The sequence below is a fragment of the Panthera tigris genome, chromosome B2 (genome assembly GCF_018350195.1).
Source record: "Panthera tigris isolate Pti1 chromosome B2, P.tigris_Pti1_mat1.1, whole genome shotgun sequence".
NCBI lineage: Eukaryota > Metazoa > Chordata > Mammalia > Carnivora > Felidae > Panthera > Panthera tigris.
Window position 1 is genome coordinate 58,426,592 of NC_056664.1, and position 22,166 is coordinate 58,448,757.

The 22,166-nt window shown below is 35.1% G+C and overlaps 1 protein-coding gene across 1 annotated transcript in view; it reads right to left on the bottom strand.

Moving 5' to 3' along the window:
* EYS (eyes shut homolog) overlaps positions 1-22,166 on the bottom strand; it is a 1,764,056-nt gene that overhangs the window by 1,158,380 nt on the left and 583,510 nt on the right. Inside the window, 1 exon segment of the mRNA XM_042986616.1 lies at positions 21,067-21,188. Within this exon segment, the coding sequence (XP_042842550.1) occupies positions 21,067-21,188 (122 nt within the window).

Here is a 22,166-nt window from a genome sequence, read left to right on the forward strand (position 1 = left end):
TTTATACTACTTCAGTGTATTCATTTTTTTCAAATTCTCAAACAATTTCTTTGTTTTCTCCCCCTCCCCCCCCTTTTTTTCTCTAATCTGTCAAACCACTTTCAACACCAAGACCAAAACACATGTAGGATCCAGCATCATTTACTCGATTTCTGTGTCTGTGTGTTTTTAATTTTTTAAATTTTAATTTCTTTGATTTTAATTTTTTTTATTTTCAATTTTTCTACCTCATTAATTCCTTTTCTCCCTTCAAAATGACAAAACGAAGGAATTCACCACAAAAGAAAGAGCATGAAGTATCGGCAGCCAGGGATTTAACCAATACAGACACAAACAAGATGTCTGAACCAGAACTTAGAATCACGAAAATAAGAATACTAGCTGGAGTTGAAAATAGATTAGAATCCCTTTCTGCAGAGATAAAAGAAGTAAAAAATAGCCAGAATGAAAAAAAAATGCTATAACTGAGCTGCAATCACGGATAGAGGCAGTGGCAGCAAGGATGGATGAGGCAGAACAGAGAATCAGCGATATAGAGGATAGACTTCTAGAGAACAATGAAGCAGAAAAAAAAGAGGGAGATTAAGGCAAAAGAGCACAATTTAAGATTTAGAGAAATCAGTGACTCATTAAAAAGGAACCACATCAGAATCATAGGGGTCCCAGAAGAGGAAGAGAGAGAAATAGGGGTAGAAGGGTTATGTGAGCAAATCATAGCGGAAAACTTTCCTAACCTGTGGAAAGACACAGACATCAAAATCCAGGAAGCACAGAGGAGCCCCATTAGATTCAACAAAAACCAACTATCAACAAGGCATATCATAGTCAAATTCACAAAATACTCAGGCAAGGAGAGAATCATGAAAGCAGCAAGGGAAAAAAAGTCCCTAACCTACAAGGGAAGACAGATCAGGTTTGCAGCAGACCTATCTGCAGAAACTTGGCAGACCAGAAAGGATACATTCAGTGTGCTGAATCAGAAAAATATGCAGCCAAGAATTCTTTATCCAGCAAGGCTGTCATTCAAAATGGAAGGAGAGATAAAAAGTTTCCAAGACAAACAAAAATTAAAGTTTGTGACCACTAAACCAGCCCTGCAAGAAATTTTAAGGGGGATTCTCTGAGGGGAGAAAAGATGAAAAAAAAAAAAAAAAGCAATAAAGATTAAAAAGGACCAGGTACCAGAGAACATCACCAGAAACTGCAACTCTACAAGCATCATAATGGCAATAAATTCAAATCTTTCAGTACTCACTCTAAACATCAATGGACTCAATGCTCCAATCAAAAGACATAGGGTAACAGAATGGGTAAGAAAACAAGATCCATCTATATGCAGTTTACAAGAGACCCACTTTAGACCTAAAGACACCTTCAGATTGAAAATAAGGGAATGGAGAACCATCTATCATGCAAATGGTCAACAAAAGAAAGCCGGAGTAGCCATACTTATAGCAGACAATCTAGACTCTAAAATAAAGACTGTATCAAGAGATGCAGAAGGGCCTTATATCATAATCAAGGGGTCTATCCACCAAGAAGACCTAACAATTGTAAACATTTATGTGCCAAATGTGGGAGAACACAAATATATAAATCAATCACAAACATAAAGAAACTCATCTATACTAATATCATAATAGTAGGAGACTTCAACACCCGACTCACAGCAAAGGACAGATCATCTAATCAAAAAATCAACAGGGCAAAAATGGCTTTGAATGACACTCTGGGCCAGATGAACTTAACAGATATATGCAGAACATTTCATCCTAAAGCAGCAGAATATACATTCTTCTCCAGTGCACATGGAACGTTCTCCAGAATAGACCACATACTAGGACACAAATCAGCCCTAAGTAAGTACAAAAAGATTCAGATCATACTGTGCACATTTTCAGACCACAATGCTATGAAACTTAAAATCAACCACAAGAAAAAATTTGGAAAGGTAACAAATACTTGGTGACTGAAGAACATCCTACTAAAGAATGAATGGGCTAACCAAGAAGTTAAAGAGAAATAATAAAGTATATAGAAGTCAATGAAAATGATAATACCACAAACCAAAACCTCTGGCACACAGCAAAGGTGGTCATAAGAGAAAAGTATATAGCAATACAGGCCTTCCTATAGAAGGAAGAAAGATCTCAGATACACAACCTAACCTTACGTCTTAAGGAGCTGGAAAAAGAACAGCAAATAATACCCAAAACCAGCAGAAGACAGGAAATAATAAAGATGAGAGCAGAAATTAATGCTATCAAAACCAAAAAAACCCAGCAGAACAGATCAATGAAACCAGAAGCTGGTTCTTTGAAAGAATTAACAAAATTGATAAACCACTAGCCAGTTTGATCAAAAAGAAAAAGGAAAGGACCCAAATAAGTAAAATCAAGAATGAAAGAGGAGAGATCACAACCAACACAGCAGAAATACAAACAATAATAAGAGAATATTATGAGAAATTATATGCCAATAAAATGGGCAATCTGGAAGAAATGGAAAAATTCCTAGAAATATATACACTACCAAAACTGAAACAGGAAGAAATAGAAAATTTGAACAGACCCATAACCAGTAAAGAAATCGATTTAGTAATCAAAAATCTGCCAAAAAACAAGAGTCCAGGGCCAGATGGCTTTCCAGGGAATTCTACCAAACATTTAAGGAAGAGTTAACACCTATTCTCTTGAAGCTGTTCCAAAAAATAGAAGTGGAAGGAAAACTTCCAAACTCTTTCTATGAAGCCAGCATTACCTTGATTCCAAAACCAGACAGAGACCCCACTAAAAAGGAGAATGATAGACCAATTTTCCCTGATGAACATGGATGCAAAAATACTCAACAAGATACCAGACAACCAGCTCCAACAATAGATTAAAAAAATTATTCACCACAACCAAGTAAGGTTTATACCTGGGATGCAGGGCTGGTTAAATATCTGCAAAACAATTAACGTGATTCATCACGTCAATAAAAGAAAGGACAAGAACCACATGATCCTCTCAATAGATGCAGAGAAAGCATTTGACAAAATATAGTAACCTTTCTTGATAAAAACCCTCAAGAAAGTAGGGATAGAAGGAGCATACCTTGAGATCATAAAACCCATGTATGAAAGACCCACTGCTAATAAAAACTGAGAGATTTCCCCCTAAAGTCAGGAACAAGACAGGGATGTCCACTCTCGCCACTGTTATTCAACATAGTATTGGAAGTGTTAGCCTCTGCAATCAGACAACACAAAGAAATAAAAGGCATCCAAATCGGCCAGGAGGAGGTCAAACTTTCACTCTTCGCAGATGACATGATACTCTATATGGAAAACCCAAAAGATTCCAGCAAAAAACTGCTAGAACTGATTCATGAATTCAGCAAAGTTGCAGGATATAAAATCAACACACAGAAATCGGTTGCATTCCTATACACCAACAATGAAGCAACAGAAAGAGAAATCAAGGAATCAATCCCATTCACAGTTGCATAAAAAAACATAAAATATCTAGGAATAAATCTAACCAAAGGGGTGAAAAATCTATACACTGAAAACTATAGAAAGCTTATGAAAGAAATTGAAGAAGACACAAAAAATTGGAAAAAGATTCCATGCTCCTGGATAGGAAGAACAAATATTGTTAAAATGTCTATACTACCCAGGGCAATCTACATATTCAATGCAATCCCGATCAAAATAACACCAGCATTCTTCACAGCGCTAGAATAAATAATCCTAAAATTTGTATGGAACCAGAAAAGACCCCGAATAGCCAAAGCAATCTTGAAAAAGAAAACCAAAGCAGGAGGCATCACAATCCCAGACTTCAAGCTATACCGCAAAGCTGTAATCATCAAGACAGTATGGTACTGGCACAAGAGGAGACACTCAGATCAATGGAACAGAATAGAGAACCCCGAAATGGACCCACAAACGTATGGCCAACTAATCTTTGACAAAGCAGAAAAGAATATCCAGTGGAATAAAAACAGTCTCTTTAGCAAATGGTGCTGGGAACGCTGGACAGCGACATGCAGAAGAATGAATCTGGACCATTTTCTTACACCATACACAAAAATAAACTCAAAACGGATGAAAGACCTAAATGTAAGACAGGAATCCATCAAAATCCTCCAGGAGAAAGCAGGCAAAAACCTCTTTGATCTTGGCCGCAGCAACTTCTTACTCAACATGTCTCCGGAAGTAAGGGAAACAAAAGCAAAAATGAACTACTGGGCCCGCATCAAAATAAAAAGCTTCTGCACAGCCAAGGAAACAATCAGCAAAACTAAAAGGCAACTGACAGAATGGGAGAAGATATCTGCAAACCACATACCAGATAAAGGGTTAGTATCCAACATCTATAAAGAACTTATCAAACTCAACACCCAAAAAGCAAATACTCCAGTGAAGAAATGGGCAAAAGACATGAATAGACACTTCTGCAAGGAAGACATCCAGATGGCCAACTGACACTTGAAAAAATGCTCATCACTCATCATCAGGGAAGTATAAATCAAAACCACGATGAGATACTATCTCACACCTATCAGAATGGCTAACATTAACAACTCAGGCAAGAACAGATGTTGGCGAGGATGTGGAGAAAGACCTCTTTTGCATTGTTGGTGGGAATGCAAGCTGGTGCAGCCACTCTGGAAAACAGTATGGAGGTTCCTCAAAAAACTAAAAATAGAACTACCCTACGACCCAGCAATTGCACTACTAGGTATTTATCTAAGAGATACAGGTGTGCTGTTTCGAAGGTACACATGCACCCCAATGTTTATAGCAGCACTATCAACAATAGCCAAAGTATGGAAAAGCCCAAATGTCCATCGATGGATGAATGGATAAAGAAGATGTGGTATATATATATATACAATGGAGCATTACTTGGCAATCAAAAAGAATGAAATCTTGCCATTTGCAACTACATGGATAGAACTGGAGGGTATTATGCTAAGTAAAATTAGTCAATCAGAGAAAGACAAAAATCATATGACCTCACTCATATGAGGACTTTAAGAGACAAAACAGATGAACATAGGGAAGGGAAACAAAAATAATATAAAACAGGGAGCAGGACAAAACAGAAGAAACTCATAAATATGGAGAAAAAACTGAGGGTTACTGGAGGGGTTGTAGGAGAGGGGATGGGCTATATGGGTAAGGAGCACTAAGGAATCTACTCCTGAAATCATTGTTGCCCTATATGCTAACTAACCTGGATGTAAATTTAAAAACATAAAAAATAAAATTAAAAAAAAGACTTAATTTTGTTAATATTAGTAATTTCATGTTTATTTATTTTAAGAGAGACAGAGACAGTGCAAGTGGGGGATGGGCAGAAAGAGAAGGAGACAGAGAATCCCAAGCATAGGGAGCCCATATGGGGCTTGAACTGATGAAACCACGAGATCATGACCTGAGCCAAAACCAAGAGTAAGATGCTTAAACAGACTAAGCCAGTCAGGTGCCCCTTAAATATTAAAAATTTAAAAGTAGATATTTCATCATTTAGAGTTGATGATAGATGTCTTAGAAAATACTAAAGATCTACTCTACAACTAATGCAAAAATTTTCTAATTATTTATTGAGTTGTTTATACTTAATAAATTAGCAACTTTTCAGTAAAATCTTCTATACAATTATTAGTAATTATATTTTTGTATTTAATTTACACAGAATCCTTATTTTTCAGCTTTTTAGTAACAAGGTCTAAATCTATTTGGGGAGGTGCCTGGGTGGCTAGTTGGTTATGAACCATGTGTATGATCATGGTTCATGGTTCATGAGACGTAGCCCTGCATTGGGCTCTGCACTGACAGCCGGAATCTGCCTGGGATTCTGTCTCACCCCCTCCCTCTGTCCTTCCCCTGCTCACACTTTCTTTCTCTTTCTCAAAATAAATAAAGAAATAAGTAAATTCAAATAAATCTATTTGGGAAATTAAGAAAACAATCCTTATGTTGTTTGCCTGTGCCAGAGAAATGGATGTCAAGCATAAATCTATTAAATAAATAGATATCTTGTATTAAATGGTTCTTATTTTATTACATTATGAACTTATGTCAGTTTTATTTTTCCTTCACATTGATATTCTGGATCCTTAATAAGATAAACTGTTCATTTTATACTTTATCTTTTCATTCACTTACAGAGGACAACTGAATAGGAATTAGCTTTGAAAGAGGTCACCCATGGGCAAAATGTCAAGAGGATTGTTATGCTGCCTAAACAGAATAATATATAATATGAAGTAAGAGTGACTTAATTAACTGAATCTGTCTCAGTAGAGTGCACTTTTTCTTTAGTGAAGACATAAAAAAGATAGATAACTGCATTATGTCAATTAATCTACTCATATTTCAGTGTAAATATAAGAAATTAAGAAGTATATGTGCAATTTGTGTCAAGATAAACAGATAATAAATATATACACACTCATTTGAATCCACACCAACATCGTCATCAAAAAACTAAAAAAAAGTACTTAGATGTTTTTACTCACAAAATATGACCCTCCCAACATAAAATGGATATGGTTAAAAAAAATTGTTGTCCACAAAATTTTAAATCATTACTTAGAAGATATTCTGATGCCATTATAAAGCCCCTTTAAGGACCCCTTCACTTTTTCATTCCCCTGAACTGGTTAGTACATGTTGATGAGGTTACTATAAAAGTCACATGCTGTTTTTCCAAAAAGTAAAGGATATTTTCTATATTTTTTTTTCTAAATTTTTGACCCAGTTTGGGGTAATTTCTCACTGTTTGGGCCTTAGTGGAAGAATAGCCTATAGCCTAGTCTTTAAATGGAGAGTTCAGGAAACCATGAAACTGAAGAAGATCAGCCCTTGGGACAAGCTTTCACTATTTTGTAGTGTTTAGATACCAGCGTATTTTACACCTGGTAGAGGGCCTCGGTAATTAGTAAACTGAGCAAGCAGAAAGGTAGAGTACCGTCTAAAGCATGTAGAGACTACCAGCTCCAGGAATTCCTTCTATCTTACAATCTGGCCTGGGCATACTAAATATCCTGATTCTTCAAAAGAAGATGAACATTCTTATTTTTACAAAACATTTTTTCTGATATTAAATTTTGGAGGATAATTCAAAGATAAACCATTACAGATCAACTAATGGGTGCCAAACCAAAGATGTGCAAGGCCAGAAATAAATCACCCCTGTTTTACTCTTCCAATCTTGAAGAAGGAGAAATGACCCCATTCTGAACTGATTATCCTACTGGATGACTTGTCTTCTAAAGGAGGGGATAAGTTATTAAACAACTGAAACTAAAAAGTATGTGACAATAATTTCCACAACAATGTCCTAAAACAGGATGTACTGGTTACAGTTCTTTTGGTAGTAAGATTTGAAATGACTTAAAAAAAGTTGTCTTTTCCCCTCCCTTTCTAAACTGTTCTCAAAAGAACATGCAGTAATTTTGCAATTAATTAATAAATGTTTTTAAAGAGGTATTCACAGAATTAAACAAAAATAGCTTAGTACTTTGTGTAGTAATCAATCTTGGTATACAAGAAAAGCAAGACAATGGAATTATTTGAAAACAAAAAATAATTAGCTAGCTATAGGTAATCAGAGAAGACATGATTTTAACTTAGAAAAGAATATTCACTCATAAACTTATTTACAGTGGATTTATAAGATGTTTGATACAGGAAAGAAATCCATACTACCTCTGTAGCTTACAGTACAGCCCAAGGTCTATTTTCCTGGTGGATTTCTGATGCAATCCAGGTTTTATTCTCATTCATCCTCCTCACTACTCCTATTACACCAAAACCAGTTTCTTCTAGCAGAAATAAACGTTTCTTTCCTAGCTTCTGGAAATTTTAGGTTTTGGCCTTTAACAAAGCAATAATAAATTGTTTTAAAAATTCATGGGATCTATAATTCTTGCTGAAGATCAGAAACTGAATATATATGGGTCCTCTTTTGCCATCACATTCATTAATTTCATGGTGTAGTCTTTTACATATAGGTGCAAGAATAATCTCGTTTTATGGATAAGCAGATGTAGGAAAGGCCTTATATAAATTAGTTCAATAGGTGGCAACTGAACTGATGCAATCAAAGGTCATCTGAGAACAAAAGCCAATGGCCACTAAAGACAACTGTTGTCAAAAAATCACCAAAAACCTATGAAAAGATCTTAACCTATATGAATGTTATGACTTTGCTTAGGGCCAGAATTTGTCCTCTTTGAACTGTCTGTTAATTGTGTGAACAATAAGAAGTAACAAATTATTTTGGGATCTCACTAATTAAGCCTATCATTAAACACCTCAGGGACTGGTTGAATTTGTTTGATTAAATTGCTAGTACACAGGATGGGAGAGATACTTACTGCCTTCTTGTCCTTTGTTATGCTCTACTCCCCTCCACAATCTAAGTGGTTCTAGAAGAATTTTATCTTCTCTACCTAAATTGAATCACTCTCCTTATCTAAGCAAGATAAAAAAAAATAAACTCCTTTTTTTTGTAAGGACAGGAACTTCACAGTAGGCATATATGATGACTGATACATAAATTACGTCAAAATAAGATCCGATTGTATTAGCAGTGTTAGATAAATTATGGGGCACCCAATCGATTTGAATTTCAGATAAAAATTCATTGTTCTTTTTGTGTAAGTATGTCCCATGCAATATTCAAACATATGTATCTTTATTTGCTGGATCTGGCAATCTTAGACTGAATGTATATTTCAGACCAGGTGTAGAACAAGTATTTTTTAAAGTAGGTTGAGAGAATTTAGATAAAAACTAAGTGTGGAAGTTTGTCCTAAATCGCTGGACATATTCTTGTCCTGCCCCAAATATCCAGCAGCTTATTTTCAGTTTTTCCTATTTATTACACTTTCCAGAAACTAGCCTGTTTTATGTCACAGCTCTTCATATTCATATCGCCTCCATTTTTACTAAGGCAAAGTTTTGATCTGTCATTATTTCATGAGAGATTCTCTACATATCATATAGTTTTTTCTAATCTATTATATTTTTCAAGATTTAGGCAAGTAAAGAGTCTTGCCACCCACAATGGAATTAAGGTATATTTGAATTTCTATTATAAGTTAATAACTTGATTAAAACAAAATCTTTATATCTTTATAATGTTTCTCTATAAACAAGAAAAAGTCTTTATAAGTGGTTCTAGGCAAAGATAATCTCATTCCATTCTTTATGCTTCACCTACTTTTCTTCTAAAACTCTCCATATCATATAGGAAAAGAGTATACATTTTTATACAATGCATAATATTTTCTGAATCACATCAATTTATTATATATACATATATTAATCATTCACAGAAAGGATAACGGAAATGCAATATAAAATAAATGTAATTTATTAAAAAATCTTAACCTGACTCTGCTTTGAACTACAGGAAGATCTTTTAAAATGTGTGTTGTAAGGATACATATATGTGTGTACATATACACATATTTTTTTTAATTTACTAATACTTGATGGTGATTCCTTCAATGTTTTACAGACATACAAGATAAATCATAATGACATTAGCTATTGTTTGGTTTTAAATCTAAATTTTCACGAGTTGGGATATTTATTCATTCAATGGTCTCCACTTAGAAACCATCAGAGCCAAATTACACTTGGACAATATGTAATAAATTGAAAAAGTTTTGCACATTGCATTCCTTTGGAATTGTGTAGTATCAATTTTAAATTTTGCTTTGGGTTTAGTTAAAATTCTTATAATTTAAAGTATGCCTAGTTTGTCTCAAAATACCAAAACATATTAAAAAATCAGAGCAAAGTTTGATTGTATTGTGGATATATTTATTCCAATCCAACACACAGGATCAAAGAAAAACCTGGGTGGACAAATGACAGAAATCCATTGATAAAACTAGTTGGATTGACAAATTTTAGGAGAAGATTGTTCTGCTCCCCTTTTCTACTAGAACACAAGAGCAAACTTCCTGATGGCTTAAGTGCAGTAATTGGTACCATTTGGGAAAAATGAGAAGTGGTTCATATTCTTAGAAAAAGGTTTCAAAAGCTTTGAATTTTTTTTGATGTTTGATTATCAGTATAACACTTTTTAATAATGTAAAAGAAGGTGGGGGGGCTTACTTTTATGATTTTTTTGTTGTTTTAATTAAAATAGAAATTTGGGGTAAATTTTTAGCTTACTAAAATATACTTATAACTGGATTAAACCACAATATCTAAAAAGAACCTTTGCCTAGTATAAAGACTGGTTCATTCTTACATACATTTATTTAATGAGATATCTCAGGGGCACCTTGGTGGCTCAGTCGATTAAGTGTCCAACTTTGACTTGGGTTGTGATCTCATGGTTCGTGAATTTGAGCCCTGCATCAGGTTCTCTGCTATCAGTGTGGAGCCTGCTTCGGGTACTCTGTCTCCCTCACTCTCTGCCCCTGCCCCACTTGGGTGCTCTCTCTCGCATGCTCTCTCTCCCAAAAATAAACATTAAAGGGGCACCTAGGTGGCTCAGTCAGTGAAGTGTCTGACTGGCTCAGGTCTGATCTCGCAGTTCATGGGTTCCGAGCCCCACATCAGGCTCTATGCTGACAGCTCAGAACCTGGAGCCTGCTTTGGAATCTGTGTCTCCCTCTCTGCCCTCCCCCGCTCATGCTCTGTCTCTCTCTCAAAAATAAACATTAAAAAAATAAATAAATAAACATTAAAAAAAATAAGATATCTCAAATGTCAAATTCTGAAAACTGTCATTCTTTAAAATTAAAATTATTTATTGAGGACACTTATCTTCACTAAATAGTTTTAGTATTTAAGCTTTAATTTGCATAAATAAATTTTATGCCTTCACCTTGGGTAATTTCTGAATTGAGGTCATTTACTTGACATACTCCTAATATCTGAAGGATGGAAATTGGACTTCTAAAATCTGTTGCAAGGCAATAAATACCTGCTCTGAGTGCGTGGGACAGCAATCATTAATCTGCAATATATTTCTGCATATTTCCTCTCAGACTCCTATATCCTCATGACACTTCCACCAACTCTCAGTTTTCTCTTAGTGCCTATTGCTAGAGTCCTCCTTAATTTCCCATCCCACTCCAGGAGTGCTTTTTATGCTCCAAAACCTGTTTCTGATTCTGCCAATCTCTCACTGACCAAAAATAAATATCACACCAAGTTCTAAAATGCACTGAACCACAATTACAGAGGGAACAATAAAAGTCATTTCCTATCACACAATCAGTACTAAGCAGTTGGATAAACTGATCCAACTTCTCAGGTAGCCTGAGTCCCCAGCTCTTCAAGCTATAGCTTGTTTCAGTTACTGTAGTCATTAGCTTCTCATTGAATGAGTTTGCCAGGCTGAGTATCCTACCACAGAGCAAAGCTGCTTAGTTTTTTAAGATTGCAAATTATTTTCCAGTACTATATTTCTAGTTCATAAGTAAGTTATACTCTAGCAACCTGTTTATAAGCCTAGAGACTTGCATTCCTGTGTTTCATTGCCTCTCTTAGTTCCAGTGCAATTGTACCTAGATTGTAAGTTTCTCTTACTGCATTTCTACTAATGAACTAACTCCATCTTTCCTAACCAATATTCCCTCTACAGCTCTGGTTATTTGCCAAGCTTAAGCAAGACCCAGTGAATAGCCATTCTCAGCCTATGCCAGGCTGCTTGTAACATTAAAGATATGGTGTATCTTGGATGAAATTCCTATCTTAAGCTCCCACCCAAATCTTGGAGGAAAATCTCACTGGGTAGCAATTGGTTGGCATCACACTTTCAAATGCCAAGTACCCAACAAGCATTATGTATAGTAAAAACTGTATATTCTGGAAAAAAAATCCCTAAGACCCCATTCTGTTCAATAGCCTTTCAAATAAATCCTCACCAATGTCCCTTAATGGGTTTGTCTGCTCCTTCCACACCAATGTCCTTTAATAGCCATTTCCTTGATGACTAGGGCTTCTAAAATAGAGCATCAGAACTAGCGGAAGATAGCACTTTTTCCATAAAAAGTTCCCATTTGAGAAAGAAATGTTTAGCATACTAACTCTATCTTAATCATAAATTCACTTTTTAGAATTCTAGCTCTAAATCCTCCTCAGACCCAGTTAGTCTGCAGATGAGAAGCTGACACTTAAAATTTAATCTCAATGGCTGCATCCTATTACTTGTTGATAGTACCATTTCCTGAATCGACCTGTCCTCTGAAAACCTCTCAGGACATTCCCCATTTTAGGCTTCTGGTACAGATTAGCATTAGCTGGGTGCTCTGTTCTCCAAAAAGAGGCTTACAAACATAAACTATTGCCATGGCTATACCCTTTTCCATGCAGTTCAAAGGACATGGATAGCCCAATATTTATGCATTATGGCTTTGCATGTGAATCTTCTGCAGAGTATTTTAAAAACTCAGACCTTACTTCCAATTTGCTAAATCAGAATCCCCAGGAGGTGAGTCCAAAATAAGCATGTATTTTTAGCAACAGCACAGGAGACTGCTGGAGTCTATTGAGGAGTCTCTGAAATACTGACTTGCTTTTGGGATTCTCATCTTCCCTAGTTGCGTGAGTCATATGGACAACTGCACTCAAACTCTGTTACTTTCAGAGGTCCAGCATGGTATAGGACACGAAGAAAATCTTGAGAGAAGCATGTGATCTGCAGACCTGCCCTAACTGCTATGCATTACTGTGTGACCATGAGAAAACTACTTCACTTCTATGAGCATTATGTTTTTCTTCGTAAAATATATGTTCAAGTCCTGGAAAGGCAAACCACACTACAGAAGAAAAAAGTGGTATCTATGTTTTCTGATAAGCCATTATTCCTTGACTGTATATTTAAAAAAGTAACAGGATCAGTAATAACACTCCAGACCAATATCTATGCCTATATGTTCATATAATCATTCACATTTATATTCACGTCAATCACATTGGTCTCTTTTGAGTTTTTGTTTCAATTATTTTTAAGTAGAGAGGATAGTTTGTTCTTTTTTTTTTTTTTTTTTTTTTTTGGTTTCGCTCTTTTAAGCACAGCAGTTTGATGAAGGGAGATTTTCTTACTCTGAGAGGGCAGCAAAGGCTAGTACCTTAAATCAAGGGAACTGACCTGGAAGGCTGTGGGACTAAGATGTAAGTGACACTAACTAGATTAAAGGCCTGATGTCTGAAGAGAGAGGGATCAGGACAAGGTGTTTTGCTTTGTGCCTATCAGATGCGGAGTGTCTCACCAGAAATGTAGCGATCTCACAGCAAGCCCTAAAGGATGGCTCAAGAGTCCCAATAGCCTTAGATCATGAAAACAAAAACTATCAGCAGCTACCAAGTCTCTGGGACCTTGGCATGGGTACAAATTCCATGGGTTTCACACTCTATGAGAAAATCTAAAAATTGTTAAGGAGATATAAAGACCTCACCATTCAAATCATTCATTCATTTATTCATTATCCTTTATTTTCTTTCTCCTCTTTCTTTCTTCTGCCTTCCCTCCCTTCATTTCTCTCACTTCTTTCCTCCTCCTCCTTCCCCACCTCTCTGTCTCTCTCTCAACAGTTAAATCATTACCATCATCATCATCATCATGAAACATGGTACACATTTGTAAAGTGCTTTATATGTGACAGTACCTCATTTAATCTCCATAACAACTCTGCTATTAGTATCTCCATAACAAAGTTGCTATTAATATGTCCATTATTTAAATGAACTGACTGAGGCTTACAAAGGTTAAGTGACTTGTTCAAGGCAACACATCTAGTGAAGGCAAAGCTATCAATCTCAAAATCCCATCCTCTTTTGTACATGCAGCCTTTTGGTTTTAAAGGGCATGCTGCAAAATTTAACCCTACTATAATCAAGATGATGCCACAGGCCACTCTCTATTATTTCAAACCAAAGTTTTTCATCAATTACAGAAAGAGGCTACTTATCTGCAAGATGTAATTAATATGTACATATTATAACCAAGATAAGTTCAAATATTAATTGACCTGGGCTCCAGAGCTCGATTCCAGAAAGCTCTTGAAATCTGTTTAAACTAGGAGGGCAGGCCAAAAGCACAATATATTCTCGTTTCTGTGTATGTGCACACATGTATGCATACACATTTGCACATATGCTTGCTTCCACAAATATACATCCAATTTCCAATTCAAAATTTCTTGGAATTTCTACCACTAATGAACTCCACACAGATGAATGGGGAGTTATGCTGACATGGTTAGCACCTAATGGAGTTCTTTACTGATGGGGACAAAAGACTTACTATCCTCTGACCATTGTTCTTGCCAGTTAATAATAAATGGTTGAGTCAACTTGTTCACATGTGTGTATGTATGTGTGGGTTTCTCTTACTATCTTCTTAGAAAAAATATATAAACACAACAAAATAGTTTTAAAAATAGTCTTATATAGATTTAACTAATTAAAAATGGCATACATCCAAATAGCAAAGGATGATTTTTGGGAAAAAAGGAAATTATTGTGGACTATAACTATCTACTAAATTCTCAATATAAAGTGTGAAGCCTATAGTTGAGTCTTAGTTATAGTTATGTAAAGATAACAAGCAATAATATAAAAGTATAATACAATGTTCATATTGAAATAAGTTGAAGCTTACTCTGTCTCATAATTCTTTCAAAATAAACCCACTTATTGATGCATTTTGGGTAATATTGGCAATGCAAATATTATTTGATCAGTTCTAAATCATTTTTTTACCTGGACTATTTCTGGAAACTGTCCATTTTTTATTAGAGAGTCTGAAAATGGAAAATTTCTCTCTCTGATCAGTTATGTTCTCACACAATATTTATGAAATGCAGTTCTGCTTGATAGATTTCTTAAACCTCAAAATTCAACCATCTGTAAATCTCACTTCTCTATAATGAGTCTTGGAATAAGGAATAAGGAAGAAGGGAAAATATGTCTGAGCTTCCAAAATAGATTTTACAAGTCCAAAGTTATTAAATCTCATGCATCTCTTTACTCAGGTGGATCAACAAATATTTTCTCAGGTTCTGTTTACTTTTACTTTGCATATAATCCTAACAGACTTGATTACCTATTTCAAGGCCATGACAGATTCAAAACAGATTAGAGGGGAAGAAATGGGGTACTTCAGACAGGCATATTCACTGTGATAAAAATTTACTATTGAGGAGACTATATTGAAAGAATTGTACAAGCCATCAAATAAGTGAACTAAATTTTTATATTAGTCTTGGATTATACAAGAAGAACAATTTTGTTATCTACTCTATTATAGAAACAATAGAAAGCTGACAGCCATCATAATAAATGTTATGTTAAATTATTCTCAATAAACTCTTAAAGTAAGGATTTGTATAATGAAAGGTAGAGGTTTGGGTAATAAAAAATAAGCAGATTATACATAAACAAAAATAGGTTATTTAGAATGGACATGGCAAAAGGACTTCATTTTGTGTTACATCATTTCAATGCCTCTTTTATCAATGTGTTTGGTTGTTAGCTAATGTCTCAAGATTTAGATTAAACTTTTGGCTGAATATTCACTACTGAAGATGTTGCAACTAATCAAGTGGATCAAAACACTTAAACCTTTGTGATATCACTGTAATTAATCAGTCATTGATTATTTTTAATACTTTAAATACAATTTGAACCATTATACCCACCCTCTATGAAAAACTATAATTTCATGCATAGCTTTTCTGATTAGCAAATGTCAATACACAAAGTGTCACTTCACTAAGTTATTACAAAAGAAGAGAAAGCAATATATTATTATCTCCCTCACAAAATGATTGGAATGAAAAAATTATATTTATTCTTTTTGTCTTAAAAACAAAAGCACTAAAACAGATGGAAGAATCCAAAATAAAAGATACAATGAAATATGCTGCTAAAAACTCAGAGGATAAATCTCTCGATTTTTCAAACCATTGTTTATTTCTTTTTTAAGGGGCTAAATTGTGAGTGTCAGTACAAATGAAACAAAAACCTTCTGTGCTCCACTTGTGATATCACAGACGTTTTGAGCTAGAAAATGCCATCTAGATACCCAGTCCAGTGATTCTCAAATGTAAGTACACATCAGAATCACAAAGAATTATAAGATATCCAGGTACCAGATGGATCCATCTACTAAATCAGAATTTTAAGCATATGTATTTTCAAAGGCAACCCCCTGGTTAAGAGCAATTGTGTACAACTCTTTGATTTTATTGAAGAAACTGATAATCAAACTAAAAAGTCTAATAGTAAGTACTTGTTATGTATATTCTGGCATGTAAATAAAATGGAAAACTACATTGTTCTTAAATTAATAAAATAGTGCCAAATATAGTGGACAGTGACTATTCTGTCAGTTCATTTTATGGTTCCAATAAGTTGTGACTTGTAGTAAATCATAGAACAAATCCATATCATTGTCAATCTCCAAATCTTCTCTCTAGCCTTTTGTTACTCAAAACTTACAAGATATTTAACCTAATCACTTTTGAAAAATGAATAATAAAAATTCTGTTTTGTGGAGGTTTACTATTTCAGATAACATTCTACAGGACCCACAACTTAAAAGCAATACTAATATACAACACAGCCATAGTAGAGATTAAACATAAGAGCTAAAACATTTGAGAACTGATAAATGTTTTCATCTTCCTTTATAACAGAAGTTATTGAGAATAAAATTGTCACTTTCTTCTTTGGCCACAAAAATGATTTTTTATTCTCCATCAAGAAGTATTAGGCAGTTTGGTGTGTTTGAAAAATTCTAGAGCTCCCAAGCTCTGACACTAAGTCAGAGTCTCTGTTACTCTCCATTAAGTGAGATTAAGCAAATCTTTATGGAGAGGGAGGGCATGAAAGAAATAAAGGGTTTTGTATTTGGCCAGAGAACAGTTGGACGGATTCCACACTGATGGAGGGTTTGTAATCCTAGAGAGAGAGCAGAATCAGAGGTTTTACTGGTTCCCATTGGATATGTTTAAGGGACAACTGGGACCTGACTACTAATTAGCTAAGCACCATGCCCTTGAGGGATGCAGAGAAGGTCCTGGGAGCCAAATCTGGTATGAAAGGATTGGAATCATTTGGCAGATTAACTCATATTTGAAAGGAGCATGGGGATGACAAAATGGGCATGTCAGTAGCAGCCAAGATGAACTAAGGGGCAGAAGTTACTCCCTCATGATCCCCTGTGTTTACTCTCCAATCTCAAAGGGAGGAGATAGGCAATTTCAAATGACAAATGTGGATTTTTCAAACATATGGTGGTGAAGGTAAAGGCAGTTTTATTTTTCACTAGAAAACACATAAATTCAGTTTGGATTTTGCACTGGAGTGTTTGGCAGAAAATATATATCTGTAGTATACTAGCATATATAGTATGTGTAAATTTTAACATAGTTGCATATGAATAAAAACTTTGTCCTTTCCAGGTTTGTTCTACTGCACTAGTTTTGCTTCTTCACTGTAATCAAAATTAAGCATTCATTATTCATGTTAAGATACAGAGGAAAATGAAAGTAAAATGAGAGGGGAAAATACTTGAATAATTTGATCATACATATTTAAATAACCACAAAGAAATACTTATTCTCAAATATAACTAAGAAAGTTACGTGAGAAAATAAATCCTATTCTACCCATTCTTAACATTTGTGTCTTATTATGTGTTGAGCATTCAAGTGTTTTCTTTTTTCTCTCATTGATTTTTTAGGTTTACTGAACCATAAAGAAGGGAAAGAAGAAAACTGGCTCATTGTTACAAAATACTTCTCATCCTGGTTTCAAAGTCTTCTGATTTTCTGCTTTTTATCTAAACTCATAGTCATGATGCTACATATAATCGTAAAGAAATGCTCCAAATGTAAAAATGCTAATTTAAAGCTACACCCATACCAAATTCAAAGAAGAAGCAAGCCTAATGTCAGTGGCATTGCCTGGGTGGGTTTGGAAAGGTCTGCTCATAAAAAAACAAAACAAAACAAAAACAAACAAACAAAAACAGGCTGATGACTCTTACAGCCAAATGTAAGTGCCTTATAGGTTGAATAAAGTCATCTTTCTGTTTATCATAATTATTAAATATTTTACAGAAACATCACCCTCCATGGCTTTTTCTTTTACACTCCAAAGCCTTCAGCATTTCATGGTTTGTCTTTTTCCAATATGTTGGTGAAAGATAGCAAATATGAATCTCAAATTGGACTTTTTTTTCTTCTTCTTTTTTTTTTTTTTTTTTTTTTTGATTGATTGAGAAAGAGAGAGAGAGAACAAGAAGAGCCTGAGCAGGGGAGGGACACAGGAAGAGGAAGAGAGAGAAGCCCAAGCAGGCTCCACGCCTAGCACCAAGCCCCATACAGGGGATTCCATCCCACAACTATGAGATCACAACCTGAGCTGAAATTGAGTTGGGGTGCCCCTGGACCTTGGTTTATTTCAATTATTATTATATTTTTTTAGCCAGGCTTTATTTAAAAATTATGAGTTTTTAGCTCTTTCTGCTTTTTTTCCTATTTATTATTATAATATATAATGTATTACTTTTTAATTATATAGTATTTATCCTACACAAAAATCCAATATTTAATATAATATTGGTGTAATAGTTAACTTGGCAGACTTGAACTCAAAGGAAAGACTGACCTTTTAACTGGGTCCTGGAAGATAACCTCTGAGCATTGGAATATTCTGCCTGAGAACAGTGTCCTTGACACCTAATGACATAATATATGTACACATGGTGAAATGCTTACTACAGTAAGGTTAATTAACACATCCTTCATGCCACATAGTCACCTTGTGTGTGTGTGTGTGTGTGTGTGCGCACGCGTGGTGGTGTTGGTGAGTACGCTTTATATATACTCTCTTAGCAGATCAAGTACGCCATACAGTATTAACTATAGCTATCATGCTGTATATCAGATCTTTTTAAAACTGATGGCTTATGCCCTTTGACCAGTGTCTCCCTTTTTCCCCCAACCGCCAGCTGCTGTTAACCATTCTACTCACTGTTTCTGTGAGTCCCACTTTTTAAAAATTCTTATTTTTCTTTATTCTGATTATAACAATTTCTGGAAGTAGGTATTAAGACTTTAAACTAATACAAATCTAGAGTTAGTTTGAATAGCTACTAACTGGCAATTTATAAAATGAATGAGAGAAATACTGTACTTGGAAGTTCTATTCTTTGATATGATAGTTTCTAAAGCTGCAATCCCTCTGTCAAATGATTGGCTTAGTATCAGACAGATAAGCTGTGGCAAAGTCAGGTCTAGAACTGGAGTCTCATAGTTATGGGTACGAAGTTCTTTCTACTAGAATAAACTTCTATTATTGCTGAAGTTATTGCTTAAATCCTAGCCTAAAATAAAGTTTAACTGCTATGGAAATTAAATGACTTACCTGCAAGTAAAAACAAACAAACAAACAAACAAACAAACAAACAAACTCTGACTCAAGCCATATTAAAAAATAATCCATAAGTGATCTCACATTATTAAATCCAAGGGATTTCAGTCAGGAGTTCAACAACTGATCAAGCACCAGGTTTCTTATGTCTTTCAGCTCTGCCACCTTCATGGTCACTCATCATTTGGGAGCACCCTATTCTCTTCCATGGGCTCTCAAAAGGGCAACAGTAATTACAAGTATAAAATCTAGATGTTATGGGGTGCCTGGGTGGCTCAGTTGGTTAAGCATCCAAATCTTGATTTCAGCTCAGGTCATGATCTCATGGTCGTGAGATTGAGACCCACGTGGGGCTCTGAGCTGAACATTGACCTGCTTGGGATTCTCTCTCTCCCTTTCTCTCTGCCCCTCCCCTGTTTGCACATACTTTCTTTCTCAAAATAAATATATAAATAAACATTTAAAAAAAATCTAGATGTTAGAGGGCTAGAAGAGGTCACACCTACCTCTTACTTAACATCCTATACACAGGTAAGGAAGCCTTTTCTCAGACAGAATGCCACTCTTATCTTAGAGACCAGCATAGAGTCACAGGGCCCACTGTTTCAGGATTCCCCCAAAGTGGGATGGAATTACTATGACTAAGACAAAGCATCTGATAGGAACAAAGACAAAGCAACAGGGCCATATACTTAATATATACTTAAATGGTATCTAGGTATCTGATACACCATCCGTTTCTGGTCATGGCCATCTAAACATTAATTATAATTCTCCATTTGGATGCCTGCCTTCCTTATGGGAAAGAAACCACTTGCCACAAATTATCTTTTCATTGTAAAAACAAACAATGTCAGTACACTGATAGTCAAAATACATCAATGAAAATGAGTCTGTCTTTCAAAGCATTTTCTTCTAACTTCAACTATGGTAGTCCTTTGTGAAAATCGGCTTTGTTGCTAAAGGATAAACTATAAGCCTGTACTAGTATTGAAGCATTAACCTGTGTTGTATGTCATTTATTTTCTGAAGCCAGTCAGTGAAGCCACCTTGAGTAGATATTTTTTATGTCAGGCTTTCTGATAAATGAGAAGCCTGAAGGGATCCCATTGATTTGCCAACTGTGTCACAGTCCGTTTAAGGCAGAATGGCACATGCTTATGACAAAGGTGATGACAAATGGATATGTACTGAAGGGACAGCACCAACACAGATGAATGAAGGAGTTGATGGAAGTATACAACACAAGATAGAAAGCAATATCAAATTTAAGATTATAAATGTCAATGAAATATATAAAATACCTTGAATTATATAAAAGTAGGTACATATAAGACTAACATCATTTTTAGAATAATTCTGAAATTTAACAGAAATTCAGTATTACTAAGAATTGTAAATCCAAAGAATGAAACTGTTGCTTTATAATATTTACATCAACTATACATAGGAGTGAATAGAACACCTTTTTATTACTATTAAGTTAAAATAATATTGCTTGAATTTCTTTTTTCTAATCTTAATCAGCATATATATGTATACATATATATGTATATCTCAACATGACATATAGACAAATGCTAAATATATTTGTATGGGTTAATTTATGCTGCCCACATTAAGGTACATTAATAATATTCATGGATACTAACGAGATGCAGATCTTTGCAGGTAGAATTGTGCTCACAGGCATTCAAGATGCAGTCATCAATGTCCTGTTCACATCTCAGGCCAGCAAAACCCGGTTTGCATAAGCAGGAGAAGCCATTAACCACTGAGAACAAGAGAGAAGAGAAAATAATATGTCTTTAATAATGGTATGGGTAATGCTAACCATTCTAAAGAATGTTGTATTAAACTAAATACATTTCACTTTTAACCAAAGAAAATGTGAATTCACAGCTTTCTACAATATTTTCTAAATAACTATTTTGCTCAGTTCTATTTAGCTTAAAACTTTAATTTGAAATTAGAACCATCACAATAAACATTTGATAAGTTCGCAAAGCAACAATGAAAATATCCAATTTTCTTCTTCTTTCTTCCTTCTCCTCCTCCTCTTCCTCCTCCTCCTCCTCCTCCTCCTTCTCCCCTTCTCCTTCTCCTCCTCCGCTTTCGTCGTCATCGTCGTTGTCGTCGTCTTCTTCTTCTTCTTCTTCTTCTTCTTCTTCTTCTTCTCCCTTCTCTCTGTCTCTCTGTCTCATCAGTAAACAATACCTATGATAAATAGGCTACTTTTGCATCAATTAACTTTTCCTGGACTGTTTTAGGTTTAATACACAAGAAGTTAACTGGTCGTTAAAGTTTGTGTGTGTGTGTGTGTGTGTGTGTGTGTGTGTGTGTGTGACAAGTTACATTAAAGTGGGTATGTCTGAAAGTTGATATTCAACCACTTAAGCCTTAGTTAAAAAGAGCTTTCACATTTCATCATGATCTTTTAAAAGTAATAATCAGAATCCGTCCTCTATTTTATCATTAATGATAGAAAAAGGACGGTCTCGGAAGCATCTCAAGGAAGTGGTGACAGTATGAATTGCAGATAGAGCAGGCAAGGATTTATGGCTGCTTTTAGTCAGTCCCTGGGTTCTTCATTATTCCTGAGACTTAGTGTGTAATCTACACTGCCACTCTGCCTCTGTGCATGTATCTGCTATTGCTTTCATTAAGTGTTGAGGTCCTGGGTGGCAACAGCATTTTCAAGACATTGTGTGGTAGTTAGCTGGTTTCTAGACTTCTGCAGCCATGCTTTTGT